Source organism: Thyridium curvatum, assembly GCF_004353045.1.
Source record: "Thyridium curvatum strain D216 chromosome Unknown NODE_47_length_323349_cov_79.126483, whole genome shotgun sequence".
Lineage (NCBI taxonomy): Eukaryota > Fungi > Ascomycota > Sordariomycetes > Thyridiales > Thyridiaceae > Thyridium > Thyridium curvatum.
Genome location: NW_022156802.1, coordinates 112,444 through 126,110, shown reverse-complemented (window position 1 = coordinate 126,110; position 13,667 = coordinate 112,444). Strand labels below are relative to the sequence as shown.

The following is a 13,667-nucleotide window of genomic DNA, read 5'->3' as shown; positions in this document are numbered from 1 at the left end:
GTGATGGGATCCTTGAACACAAACCCATGTGCATATGGAAACCAGTTTTTCAGTAGTCAAGTCACATTTCTTGCAAGTATCGTTATAGCAAAATGATTTCATTCTATTTGACTATGTGAACTTAGAAGCACGATACCGTACAATTACAGGCGACTAGACACACCCAGTGTTGAATGAGTGTATCAAGCGTAGTGGAAAAGAAAAAGACAATACACCGGTGGTTAAAACATAAAACTGTGTGTTGTGCTCGACAACGACCCTATCGACGGCTTAAAAAGCCCCATTGATCCTGCAAGAAACAGCCAACTCACGAGGTTAGACAATGATGATTGATTCAACATTGTCTGATCTCGTGAGTTGGGTTGCTTCCAGCGGAAACCTTGCTCGCTTTTGAGCTTCTCATACTTGGAGAGATGTGGGATTGCTGCAGATCCGTGGCTAGTGTCTGAGAAGGAGAGTGCGTCGGAAAGAAATTAGATGTGTTATTTTCCCAGAAGGAGCCCGCTCCAGGAAGGCTGACGGGCACGTCTTTCGAGTTCCAATCCACGCCCATAGGCATACGATCACCGGAAACACGACCGTCTTCACTCCCAACGTTCATATTTAAATCGAAATTGAGAGTTTCATTTGACATTTGCAGATCGTCGACATCAGGAACATAGCTTCCGAATTCGAAGCCTGGGGCGTGGATCTGTTGATCAAGGGCTTGACTTTGCGCCTGAGGCCCCAGATAGCAGCCGTCATTGAGTTGGAGTGAGCCATGTCGACTCTGCACTGTCTTTTGGATTCTGGCGACTGTCTCTGGGGAGATGGGCACTGGTCCGGTAACTGCTCGCTGAAACAACCTTCCCAACAGGTCGTATTGAGGAGGATCAGCAGCTAGAGCGTTGAGGGCCTTCATCTCCCACTGGACATCGGCATAGCCTTCTCCCAGGTAGAAGGCATGGGCATCATCTAAGTGATGGCCTTTCAGCTCCCCCCTCCCGAAGTCCCCTTGCTCTGCCATCTCGTAGACCGCTCTGTGTTGATCGAAAGTTGTCGGGTCTGCACAGCTAGCCATATCCGTCCGCTGCTCCCACTCCATCTCACCAACAATTTGGGAAAGCCCGCTATCCTCTGGAGTGGAACATGAACAGATAGTGAGAGGAGACGGTTCCGTATTGAGAACAGCAGCGTTCGTCGTATTCGTGTTGGCTGCAACGCTGTACGAGCCAGTGCTCCCGAAACCGGGGTGGGATTGAGACAAGCTGTGCAGATTATGAATGACCAAGTCACTGGTTGACATCCATGGTGACTTGTATTGTGTCGGTAGAGAATAGGCTCTTGAGGCTAAAGTATCCTCAATCTCTCTCGTAGCAGCAGGGACTGGATCGCCACTTGAAGTCGGGTTTCCATCTTGGTTGATATTGGATCGACTGCAGTCCAAAAACTGGGCGAGAACAGTTTCCACAGCCTCCAACACCATGGATCTGAGATCATTACCACTGACTGTACATATCGAAGATGAAGGGATATGACGGTCCAGAAAGTCCATCCCTTGGTGTTTCCAGTACTCGTTGACCATGGTAAAAGTCTCTTCGAACGCGGTTGACAAGTAAGGTGACTCTGGTTTGTGGGATTCGGGAAAGAGGATTTCCCAAATGGTATACCATTGCTCATGCTCTTTGAGGCTGCGGTTCACGCGGCGAGCCAGTGCGATACTTTGGGACTCGCTGACTCCCTCGAAGACAAATCCTCCTGGCGGCTTTTGGCAATTCCTGGCCCGGATATGACTCTCGCAGTGCTTCGATTCCTGAAATGTTTCGCCGCAAACAGGGCAATGCAGCGGTCTCCGATGACGACGGCTGAGGTGCTGCTTCACGTCGCGAATACGAGTGAGCCGTAGGCGCGCGCAGCCCATATGGTGCATACTATTGTGCTTGTAAAATGGACATGCGAGCGATGGCTTTGGAGGGCCAGAATCAATGCCAGAGTCATTTTCGCCAGGGTCTTCCAACACGTCGCTTCCGCATTCCTCGAGGTCCTGCCTGGGTATGAGATGGAGACGCTGTCTCAACGATGGGGTCTCCGAGGTGACGGGGAGATCGCACTGGACTTCTTCGGGAAGTGTCCTTGGAGGAAGCCTCATTGAGGATGTTTTGGCTTCCATGTCTTTCTTTTTTGAGTCCCATCGACGCCCAAGAGAGTCACGAACCCGCCTCTTGACATGAGCCTTACTGCCGTTCGATTCATTTGGCGACGAAGCAGCCATCGCTTGTATGGCGCGCTCCGCCCTCATGGCTTTCTGTTGGTTCAACAAGCTTCCCTTAGTTTACCAGGCCTGCCACCAGGGTTCCAACGCGGATACCGAGGAGGAAGTACTGACCTTGAGCGTGACTGTGTTCAGACGAATCGTGGGACTCGTCTTCGCTACCTTGGAATCCTTCACGGGTTTCCCAGCGCCATTTACATTATGCTGGTCGTAGCTATTACCCGTTGACATGATGGCATCGCGGACCTATGACCACCCTATTCAGCCCTATCTATGCTTGTTCGTGACGACTTTGTGGCAACAGTTGTAGGGCAGGACCATGATACCGAATCTTCTGCGGCAAAACAAAACCAGACCGAAGCCGAGCCAGAGTGGTGAGGCAACCAGATGCCTGGATGGGTGTTGGGCTTTTGGTGAGCACCGAACACGCCACACCCGAGGGGGGGGGTAGAATTAATAACTGCAGGCTGGCGTGTCGTTTGACGCACCCCTCCACAGACCTCCACCAGTTCCCTTGAACTTGGATACATGTACTACTCCAGAAGATGTGAAAATGATTTCCACAATAGCTGGAGTATTGTTCTCTTGATCAACAGATTGCAAAATGTTTGGATGCGTGCACACAATCGTGGGAAAGGGAAACATCAATGACGGACACCTCAGGTGGACATATTAATAGCAGCATCATGTCCGGTGACAGTCAAGCTGTGAGACATCAAATTCTGTACTTGATTCAAAATAAAGAAAAATGGCACCTAGTACTTCTCAAAAATCTGCAAGGTGAGTCGTACTGAGCAGTCAGTCACGAGTGGCTTTGAAGAAAACCCGCTGATCACCAGGACTCCCTACAGCAAGCAACAAGCCGCGCAAATGCGGGGGGCACGCCTGGAGGCGTGGCATCAAGATAAGGAGCTCGACGCACTTCAGCAACTCTCGAAGCTAAAAGAGCTCGATGCGAAACTTCAGAAGAAGGCACGGAAAGAGATGGCAGCAAGGGCGATTGCCAGGGTAGACAATGCGTTCAGAAGTTGAGGGCGCAGGCTTCCGGGTGTGGGGTTGAACGACTTCGAAGGTACGGGTGGTGTATCAATGCTGTTGTGCATTTTGCTTTGGGAGGGAATGTAGCATTGTGGTATCAGAGGACGCGGGGAAAGGAACTTTTGCAAGGCATAATTTGTATTTGACGTCTCTTGACTTTGATTGGTTTTAACAGAGCACAGGCAGACTGGTAGGCTGACGGAGAGGGGTGTTGATAGTCTTCCACAGTTGTGGAAAAGAATCAAAACCAGTCAAGTAACCAATCACCAGGAGTTCTCAACTCGCGGTAGACAGGGGTTAGGTATTACGGCATTCCACAACTGTGGGAGTTCTTGCGGCCCCCACCAGCATCATAAGCCGTGCTGTAGGTCGCGCACAACTGGATGCCTCAAAGGCGGCTCTTTGCACAACTGTGCAGTGGTCCGCCTTACTCCCCGCGGGGACCCGCGTCCTCGGCGGGCTGCGCAGCTTTCTCTTTCTCGAGGTCTGATCAATTGCATTGTTGGTTCTCTCCTTGTTTCCCAGGCCTCTTCTCGACCTGGTTTTGCGACCGCATCGTGAAACTTGCGTTACCGGTTCATGGCTACAGCTTCGAAAGTCATTAACTAGTCCGGATTAGAGTACAGGCAAGTGATGGTCAGAGAAGCACCTGGCTATTCTTCATACCCAATCGGTTTTAGGCAGTGGGATAGCCAGATCAAGTCCCAGAGCAAGGGTATGCATTGTTTAACATTGAGGCATCTCCTGATGAACTTCCGTGAACTACTCTAACCCCAACTTGACAGGCATTCAGTGCGCCCGCCGTGAACCCTGGACTTCGGCTCAGGATCTCCACTACCCGCTAAAGTGACCGGCCCCAGGGGCCCAGGGTTCATTAACCGCGGATCTCATGCTGTTCGAGAACAAGACGGACGCTCCGGCGCCCATTCCAATCTTTAGCAACGGTTGTACTAGTACCAGTAAGAACGACGTTCGGGTCGATGAATCGTACTGGCGCGCAACTGTATAACTGATTTGCGTCTTGCTTTACAGCATGTGGCAGTGACTACGGGGGCTTCACTGTCCTGCTCGTCTCGAGTGCAGTGCTGCTCTTCGCCTCTTCATTCCTCACCCGTTTCCTCACTTCGCTCAACCCTGGCCCAACTCAGTCGACTGGGTATGGCAAAATCTCGACGCCGAGCCACCACGGCCTGCACAACGAATCCCACAAGCGATCTCGATCCCGTCAAGGCAGGAGGAGTGGCACATTTGACAGCGATGCTGGCTTTGACGACGGCGCCAGCGTCACCACAGCGAGGTCGAAGCGGGCCCGAACCGATCCTGGCAATAGGCCATTGCTTGCCTGTCCTTTTTACAAGCACAATCCGATCAAGCACATGAAGTGCATGACGCAAAACCATCTGACAGACCTCAGCTTCGTGGTGCAGCACCTACAACGTTCGCATCTGGCACAGCCCAATTACTGCCCGACATGTGGCGCAACCTATCCAACCCGCATCGATTGCGATGCCCATATCCGGGCTCGGATCTGTGACAACCGCCCCTTTCGACGCGAGGGGATCACCGAGGATCAATTGGCTCGCATTCGCCAACGCGGTCCCAGGGTTAATGCTGTGGAAAAATGGAACTACTACTACAACATTATTTTCCCTGGGAAACTGCTCCCCACGACGCCATATGTGAACGACACATTCACTGAGTGTATCCTCATCCACAAGCGGATCATTCGGCTGAACCAAGATCATTTCCTCGGGTATCCAGTCCTTGATCGCCTACTTGCTCCCTCCCCGTCCACAGACCCTTTTTCTCTCCCACCAGACATTGTCAATCTTTACTTCGACCCGGCCTCCATACAAAGAAGTATTCCCGACCAAGACGACTTATCGTTTCTTGCATCTGATCATCGGACCATATACTGTGGGGAGCAACAAGCCTTTGTCTCCGTGACCGACTTGGCAGCTAGCCAGGCACTTGAACAACAGCTTCAGCTAATATTCGCGGACACGGCACTCGGCCCTCCGATCAACGCCGCCTTCGAAGGTTATGAAGAAGGGCCGAGCGGTGACACCGAGGCAGAGGGAGAAGGCAATGTGGATGAGTCTTTCTAATAAAGCCGTTCGATTTCAGGTAGCGGTATGGCTCTTCCCTGTCCCGGAGCAAGATGTGCATGACGCCGAGAACTTGACTTGTGCGGGCGGCGGTGGTAGCGGTAGTGAGGAAGCGCACGCAGGACAATTAGAGTGAAACAAAAGAATGTCATCGTCTATTTCTGCCGAGATCGCATGCAATACACTGCAGCTAGGCAATTATGGATATGAGGTAACGGTACTTGAAGCTATTCCAGCCATTGTATATAGAAGTGGTGGCTCCCACCTATCCAATTAAGCAACTAGTGCTAAGAATCTAGACTCTCACCTCTCACAAGGTATACATCCAGCCAGCCATGCCCTCATTCATACGCCGTCCAGCCTTGGCGGCCTTATTCTGGCGCCAGAGGTGAAGGTCCAGGCCTAGAATCAGGGAGATGCTGACCATACAAACAGCAAAGGTGGTCCAGACACCAGTCTGCCTCAGGTTGTATGGTTAGCATTTTGCAATCAACTTCGGGCAGCACTGGAGGGACGACCACATACAGTATAGTGAGGATTCTCCCGGGCCATGAAGACAACGCTCGCAATAACGCCACCAATACCGCCGCCGATGAGGCACGTGGCCGATGCCACGGCCCTCTTCGAGTGTGAGGTAATGTTGTTGGCCTGGAAGGCGAGGACACCTGGTACACAAAACTGGACAAAGCCAATACCTAGATTATCCATATCAGTAACGTTTCTATAAGACGGCAATTGGATGGCACCGACCCAGAAAAGCTCCAAAGTACCTCGCACCAGTCGATTTGCCATAGACTGTAACCAACATGCCGATCGCAGTCAAGGCTTGGTGCACAGCAACGATAGGCCCGCGAATCTGGAAACGGTCCCCGATCCAGCCAGAGATGTAGCACACAATCGCGGCGAAGACATAGGGAGGGGCACTCAGAAGCTGAGCCTGGGTTCCAGTGTAGCCCATACCATCCCGTAGGATGATGGGTAGGAAGTACTGGTACGCGTAGCCGGGCAGGGTTGTTGCGACGAGGTTGAAAGCCCAGATGTACAGCCGCCAGTCCCTGAGATGGTGGAGGACCTTGTACAGAGTAACCTCGTCCTCTTCAGCATTGCCACTGTCTCGCTCGAGTCGACTAATGATGAATTCACGCTCAACTGGGCTCAGGAACTTGGTCGCTTTAGTTGGGAAATCGATGATGATGAATCGTCCGAGAAGGCAGATGGCCATAGTAAACGCTCCTTCAATGATGAAGATCCCTGTATAACAGCCATCAGTTCAGTTATGATTTTCTAAGTTGAAATGATGATACAATGAAAAAATGCATTATCTTACATCTCCAACCATTAAGACCTTGGTGACCCTTGAGAAGGCTGAGAGCATAGGCAAGCAATGCGGCAAATCCACTGGCGATAACAGAGACAAGCCAGAAGGTGGACAGCCGCTTGCCGACCTCGAATCGTGTGTACCAGCAAGTGATCAGATAGGTACAGCCTACAATAATCAGTAATTAGTTTTAGTTCTGTACCGAGACAATTTGGGTGGTGCTCACCTGGAAGGAAGCCAGCTTCGAAGACGCCTAGCAATACTCTGCACACAGCCATGGTTTGCCACGAGTAGGTGAACCCCATGCCAATGAGGATAGCTCCGAAGCTGATTCCGAGAAAGGAGAGCCAGTTGGCTGCGCCCACTTTGGGTAGGACAAGATTCTTACGGTGGAGGAGAGTTAGAATACTGCATAATGCCTTAGATGGTGTAAGGTGTTCAACATACACTTGGGATTTCAAAGATACTAAGGATTGAAAGCCACAATTAGCTGACAGGATCCAACTTGAATTGAATAGACCAGACAAACTCACATATAGGCGACAAAGAAGACCAAGACAACGACGGTATAGCGGTTTCCAATATTCAGACCCAGGTCCTGCTGCATTCCAGCAACAAGAGCGAGGCCGAGGTTCGAACGATCGATGAGGGAGATCGAATACATAACACCCAATATGGGTAAGAGTCGTAGGTCGATGCGCCGACTACATGATAACAGAGTTAGCATTCAACCTTGCAAAGCTTGTCAATGCAGGGGCTCACATGAGTTTCTTCTGCTCCGCTTGTGACAAATCGCCATCTACAGCAGAAGCGTCTCCCTTGACAACTTCATGGTGCTCAGAGATGTCCGTCTTGTCATCGATCCTCACCACACCACGTTCTTCATCTGCTTGCAGCTCGGCTGCTCCGCTCTCGTGGGAAGTCATAACAGGAGAGTGCTTGTAGTGTTCAGTATAGAGGAGAAATCGGTTTTTGTTGTTTCGTTTTCAGCTCGTACCAAGACAACGACCCTGCCAGTTTTCTCTTCATTGGGACATGGGCACCCCAAAGCCTTTATATATCGATCCCTGCATCCATGTGCTGTTTTTTATACATGCATGATCATGCGGTGTTCCCGCATGCCCAGACTTACAATGCCTGGTCTTTCCCTTTCTGGGCTAGCGGGTCGAGTCATAGTCTACGAGTAAGAATTTTAGCAGCCTCACCACAAGAAGAGGCGATATACTCTTTTCTCTCGCGGAAAACGAATACCGGATGGACTTTGATCGGAATGGTTCTATTGGGTGTCTAGACTCGGCTCTACGCATCTTGCCATTCTGACTATCTCTGGAGATTCAGTCGGTGGATTCCACAATGTGGACGGTCATTCAAAGAGCCTTCCCCGCACTGGAGCGGAGGCTGAGATTCTTCCCCACAGCCGCGAGTCCGGGGGAGATCTAGTTTCTCAACTTTTCCACGCAAGTCCCTCGGGCATTTGGACTCTTTTTGCTTGCATTCTCTCTGGTCTGAACCCACTAATCCTTGATCCCGGCCGCCGTTCCATTTACTTCTCGACACAATGTCTACACACCCCACTCTCCGGGACGAGTTGGCCAATCGTCGAGCCAAGAAGAGAGAGCTGGATCGGCGGGCCCAGCGGGCGGCTCGCGAGAGGAATCGAGACCGTATCGCCGCACTCGAGGCTACTGTCGACGCTCTGAAACAGCAAAAGTCCAATAGCGTCGTCGCTGGGCTGATGGAACAGTTGAATGCAGTCACAAAAGAGAGGAACGACTTGGCAAAGACACTGTCCCTGATTGAGACCACGCTGCAAGTCCACCGAAGTGGAGAGAAGACCAAAACTTCTGCCGATCCCCAATCGTCGTCCAGCAGCGGTAGGCATGATTGGCCTCCCGATCAGCCAGTTGGGGGCGTGGTCATGACAGAGGACACACAAGCGGCTGAGTTAGCCGAGAATAGTCAGCATCCAGACATTTCGATGCCGTTGACGTCGCCAGAGTCCTGGGAAATAACAGCCCTCGATCCCTCGGTCATGGCACCGACACATGGTCTCTTGGACGGTCTATTAGCCCTCGACCCTTTCACACCTGGTGGGCACGGCGCTTTCGATATTACCCACCTCGACCATGACCGCGTCATCGTCCCCAGTCCAAAGCACATGTGCGATTGTGCCCTCCCCCATGACATACACCGTGACTACTCGCCGTCGACACCGAGGAGCATATGGCGGATGGCTAACGAGGTGCTGGGAAGTCGGCAGTCGGTCTGCGAGGATACCTTGCGTCGAGAAGGGATGGAGAGCGAAGACCTTGCGGTCCGCATTGTGCTCAAGGGGTGGGACGAAGTCGAAGCGTCATGTGAGCTGACGCCATTCTGGAAGCAGCTCCGCCGGATAGACGAGCTCCAGTTCCGTACTTGTGGCCCCACGGAGAGGTTAGCCATATTGAGGACTATGCATCGCATTCTCTGCCACCAAGCAGAAGAGACTGTCCGACTACCCGCATGGCTACAGAGGAGGTGGGTTTCAGTCCGGTGCTAATGCTATGCAGGTTTCAATATACTGACCAAGTCTTGATGTCCTGCAGGCCATCGCAAGCTTTACCACACTCGTCTGCCATAGATTTCTTCGTCTGGTACGCAAGCTACCTATTCTCTTGACAAGCATTCTCAGCTGCTGACGGGGTTCTACAGGCCGGGTGTCCGAGAGCGGTTCGTCTTTTCCCAGCATCAATACTGCTCCAACCATTTCTGGAAGGTGTTCGCCGAGAATTTTCGGATAGCGTGGCCCTTTGAGTTCCGGGACTGCTACAAACGAAACATCCACAGCGGCCAGTACTACGTCTCCCCCGAGTTCGAGAGCCGGATTGGCGACATCAACTCCTGGACCATGACGACCGACTTCTTCCTCCACTTTCCGGACCTGTGCTCCGATATCCCTGTGTATATGAGCGTGCCTAGGTCACTGGAGCTTGATATACACGATCCGGTCCACTCGGACCACGCCCAGCCTGCGTTACTGATGTAGGAGACAGCGTTTAATATGGGCAGTGGAACTGTTTCCTTGGTCCGGTGGACTGCAGCCTGACGCCGCCCGTCCTTGCTCTCTTCATATCAACATATACGGCTCACCCACAATTGACATGGCTCTGCCGCTGCCACTTGATTGGACATCGTTAATTTCGCAAACGAAAATATCAACCTTCTGCCGGTGATCACTACATGTATAGTACATGGTTGTAAATACAAATTGTCCTGACCATTCACAAGTGTATTCCCATTACCTTTCGGGTATCAAACCAAAGTTCAATGAACAAAGCAAATGAATTATCGATATCTCAACTTAAGTTCTCCATCATTGAAGCCAAAACTGAGCCGAACAAAGCTTCCAAGTCGGATTCCTCGTTTGCATCTTCCCAGCGTCGCATGCCTCGCTCCTCGAGTATGTTCGCAATCATAGCCGGGCCAACCTTGTGCCAAAACTCCCGCAGTGAGACTACCTTGCGTTCATGTCTCTCCGACAGGTAGATCGAATGTGGCTGTGGGGCCGTTGGAAACAGGATATCCCAAACACTGCGCCACTCTTGCTCTTCACTGGTAATAGTCCTCCGCTGTCGTGGGCGAGATCTTCTTCGGGAGACATCTCTGGCCATTCTGCCTCTCTCAACATAGCTTCTTGAAAGCTTCTCGACCTGGTCTTCTGATACTCCTCGCATCATACCGGCAGGCGCCTCTCGGCTACTACATGACCGCGCCACGATATGCGTGTCACGGCTCGCGGCGCTGTCGAAGGTCTCGTAGCAGACGGGACAGTAATCGGGAAGATGGTGGTCCACGATAAGATGCTGCTTCAGCGTGCGCATGTCGTGTATCTCGAGCTGCCACATGCAGCTGTGGAAACGCGCTGGCTCAAGCCTGTAGAACGGGCAGGCAAGTAAATGTGAGGCGTTAGCATGAGTGCGGTGCTGTACGACGACCATGGTGTCAGAGTCGCTGGAATCGGTCTCGACGGTGCAACTTCCGTCAGAGTGGGAGGTGCTGTGGTCTTCCAACTGCCTGCCGCGTCGCGCCCGTTTGCGCGGCCGGAAAGAGAGGGTGAATTGGCTATGGACAGAAGCGGAATTTTCCGATCTTCCCAGACCAGCCGCTGAGCCTTTCTCTTCCTCCCACGCTTTCAGCCCGATAGTTGCCAGTTCCGAAACAAGGGAGTGATACGGATGATGATCTGCAAGTCGCCTAGGCTTGTCGGGAAGGGTGTCGAGTAACAGAACGTCATCTCCTTGACTGCACCTCTGACTACACTTCTCCAACGGCTGGTCTTGCTGCAACATCACGTCCATGGAGCGCTTGGAATGCCGTTTCGGAGGATTTATCTCAGGACGAACAGGAGCATGCCGCATGCTGACCGCTCGAGAATCTGATTGTTTCCTCCATGTCAGAATAGACGAATCCCCTGTTTTCTTGAAGAGTTTCTCTTCCAGGCGCTGGAAGGCAGCGCGTCCTCCCTCTCCGTACCGGGGTGTGAGTGCAATCTCGCAGATTCCCATCATGGCATAGGCAACATCTTCTGGTCGTGAGGTCTGTCGTTGCGACGACCACGGTAGCCGCCTTCCTATAGGGATATCAAACAGGGAGTTTCGGTTTGCAAGAACCGACTCATCGATACCAGATGCGTGAGAAAGAAATCCGGGCCAGTATCCTGATGCCTTGGTGCCCCGCAGGTTCCAGTGGTGATCGAAGAACTCCACATCTTGGGCTGCCACGAGGTGTTGGATGTTCCACATTTGTGTGAACCAAACGCACTTGGATAGATCGCCTTGCACAGTTCTTTTATGTGAGTCGGCATCTTTGGGGAGGAGGTCATGCAGGTAAATCAAATAAACTCTCGCGTTCCATGCCAGCCGGAACGACGAGTTGGCGAATTCGATGGCGTCTTCAAGCGAGTTCTGCCTTGTGCACAAGTCGTGAGACCACAAGTATCGAATATTGCGGGCTTTTGCCTCATCGCAGGCTCTCAACACGCGCTCGTCGATGGATTCTGCAGGGTTCTCCAGCTGTGTGGAGGGCCCGTGGGAAAAAATGGCATACTCAGAGGTCGGGAGGTCGACAAAGAACTCGAACTTGAGAGAGCTGGTGTCCAAGAACTTCATTGACGACCTGGGTGGAAGACTGATGAGATGCGCGTGAAACCCGACAGACTGGAGTCACGCTGTGGGTTATCATGACGAATGTCTTCTATACCCGTAGAAGACTGATAGTGTGGAGTGATGATCGAGCCGACTGCGATGTCGGCCAGTCTGTTCACACACAAGGGCCTTTGGCAAGTAAGGGGGGCATTTACCTTTTTGACTTGAGGCAAGAATACACATATGAATCCCGGTGATCGGCTCGTGGTCCGGATTGGCACTCTGCCAAATGAGGGCTTGTGTCTCGGTCTCACGTCACAAGGGATCATAATGCACATTCCATTTCCGGCCCCCAAAACTTTTTGGACGAAAAACTGTCAGCGCTGAGCTCAGAGCACAGATGTGCTCTGAGTGTCTTCCCGCTCTGGTGACGCTTGTGCTGCGAGCGCTCCACCCCTGCGATGCCCGGGCTTCTCTAGGCGACGCTATTGGTTGGCATTCTGGGCATCACACATCAACATTCCCAGAGACCACAGCTGTGCTCTCGGCTTGTGCCACAATGGCAGGGGCCTCTAAAGCAGCCGAGAAGGAATGGTTTCATTTCTCGGAGGACTGGCCCAATGATCATATGCCTAAGAGGTGACTGTGCATATATTAGTATACGGCCAGGGCCGTGATCCTTCAGCCCTACGGAAAGGCGCCGACAGTGTCACCCGTGCCCCAAGCTGCAGGCTATTATTCTTCCAGGCTGTGAGTTGCATCGGACACCACCGGGGCACCGATGCAGATGCGCCTCATTCAGTTGGACACGCTCCTGTCCTGTCTCTCTCCCGTGCTATGCCGCCTGTGACTTGGGCGTCCATGCGGCCTCGACAACTGGCGTTCATGTTGGCGCAGTCGACCTTGAGTTAATCCTGGTAGTTGAAACCGGGCATTAGGAAGATGTGCCCTACATGAATCACCGAGGAGTCATCGGTGTAGGCGAATTCATCAGTTGAACATCACGCTTAGATCCTAATGCTCAGTCACTGGAATCTGTTTCTGTGAATGAAGCACTCATGCGTACTGGGCGCAGTGATTATGTCTCTCTGCGCATCAAGACCATTGATCGCTTGCATACAGTGTCTGGCGACTTCTGTCACGATATGGCTAGTTGAACTCTTTGACGTGAGATTACTGCCATGTCGTGAGTCGCTTTGAGGCTGCGTCGCCCCTGATCAGAAACATTACGGATAGGCCTCTGAACTGGGCTCCCATCAGGGATTTAGTGAATGGCAACACGTCACACATGGCTTCCCCGTCACTCGCAACGTGGCCATCGCCCATTTCACTGCCTGAAATACACGTCCGACTCTGCCCGAATCCGGAGAACAAGTGTATTGAGGATGGGATGAGCTGCAGCAGCGCTGTTGGTCAACGACCCAGTATGCCCATTGATGCATTTGGCGGCTCGACAGCGAACCCGGATTTTGCTGCTCTGGGCACATTTGCGGGCTGAGTTAGATGACCTGCCACGCAAAATCGAGGCGAGAAGGCTGCTTCCAACAGTCGCGACTGCCGGGCTAATAAGCCTCACCTGTGACGATGTTGTGGTGAGACTCGCGCCTACCACAGCTCTCGGTGTGCAGAGAGTGTAAATGGGGGGAAGTACCTTCATGATTTTTTAGGTATGGTTGAAATAATCCAGTTTCAGCTTCAAGTCTCTAAACTGGTGCCTACCCATTGCTGCAGCAACTAAATCTTGGCGTGGCGCCACGGGAGGAGCACATCTCCAGGCAACGGAATTGTTCACCGCGAGATATCAATGGTCGAGTGAGCACTTTGAGATT

At 52.2% G+C, this 13,667-nt stretch overlaps 5 protein-coding genes across 5 annotated transcripts; 2 read left to right on the top strand and 3 right to left on the bottom strand.

Annotated features, from left to right (window-relative positions):
• Window positions 1–334: 334 nt before the first annotated feature.
• Window positions 335–2,482, bottom strand: E0L32_007629 (uncharacterized protein; the record flags this gene model as incomplete). The annotated part of the gene is made up of 2 exons (XM_031142394.1): window positions 335–2,284; window positions 2,366–2,482. The coding sequence occupies 2 exons, from the start codon at window positions 2,480–2,482 to the stop codon at window positions 335–337; spliced, it is 2,067 nt and encodes a 688-aa protein (XP_030993361.1).
• Window positions 2,483–4,178: 1,696 nt separating this feature from the next.
• Window positions 4,179–5,397, top strand: E0L32_007628 (uncharacterized protein; the record flags this gene model as incomplete). Its single annotated transcript, XM_031142393.1, has 2 exons — window positions 4,179–4,248; window positions 4,322–5,397. 2 exons carry the CDS (start codon window positions 4,179–4,181, stop codon window positions 5,395–5,397), a joined length of 1,146 nt encoding a protein of 381 aa, XP_030993360.1.
• Window positions 5,398–5,707: 310 nt separating this feature from the next.
• On the bottom strand, window positions 5,708–7,889 carry E0L32_007627 (uncharacterized protein; the record flags this gene model as incomplete). The annotated part of the gene is made up of 8 exons (XM_031142392.1): window positions 5,708–5,854; window positions 5,923–6,118; window positions 6,168–6,648; window positions 6,725–6,883; window positions 6,942–7,123; window positions 7,249–7,419; window positions 7,478–7,653; window positions 7,848–7,889. 8 exons carry the CDS (start codon window positions 7,887–7,889, stop codon window positions 5,708–5,710), a joined length of 1,554 nt encoding a protein of 517 aa, XP_030993359.1.
• A 384-nt stretch (window positions 7,890–8,273) lies between these two features.
• Window positions 8,274–9,740, top strand: E0L32_007626 (uncharacterized protein; the record flags this gene model as incomplete). The annotated part of the gene is made up of 3 exons (XM_031142391.1): window positions 8,274–9,148; window positions 9,301–9,348; window positions 9,407–9,740. 3 exons carry the CDS (start codon window positions 8,274–8,276, stop codon window positions 9,738–9,740), a joined length of 1,257 nt encoding a protein of 418 aa, XP_030993358.1.
• A 310-nt stretch (window positions 9,741–10,050) lies between these two features.
• On the bottom strand, window positions 10,051–11,862 carry E0L32_007625 (uncharacterized protein; the record flags this gene model as incomplete). Its single annotated transcript, XM_031142390.1, has 1 exon — window positions 10,051–11,862. The coding sequence occupies one exon, from the start codon at window positions 11,860–11,862 to the stop codon at window positions 10,051–10,053; it is 1,812 nt and encodes a 603-aa protein (XP_030993357.1).
• Window positions 11,863–13,667: the final 1,805 nt, after the last annotated feature.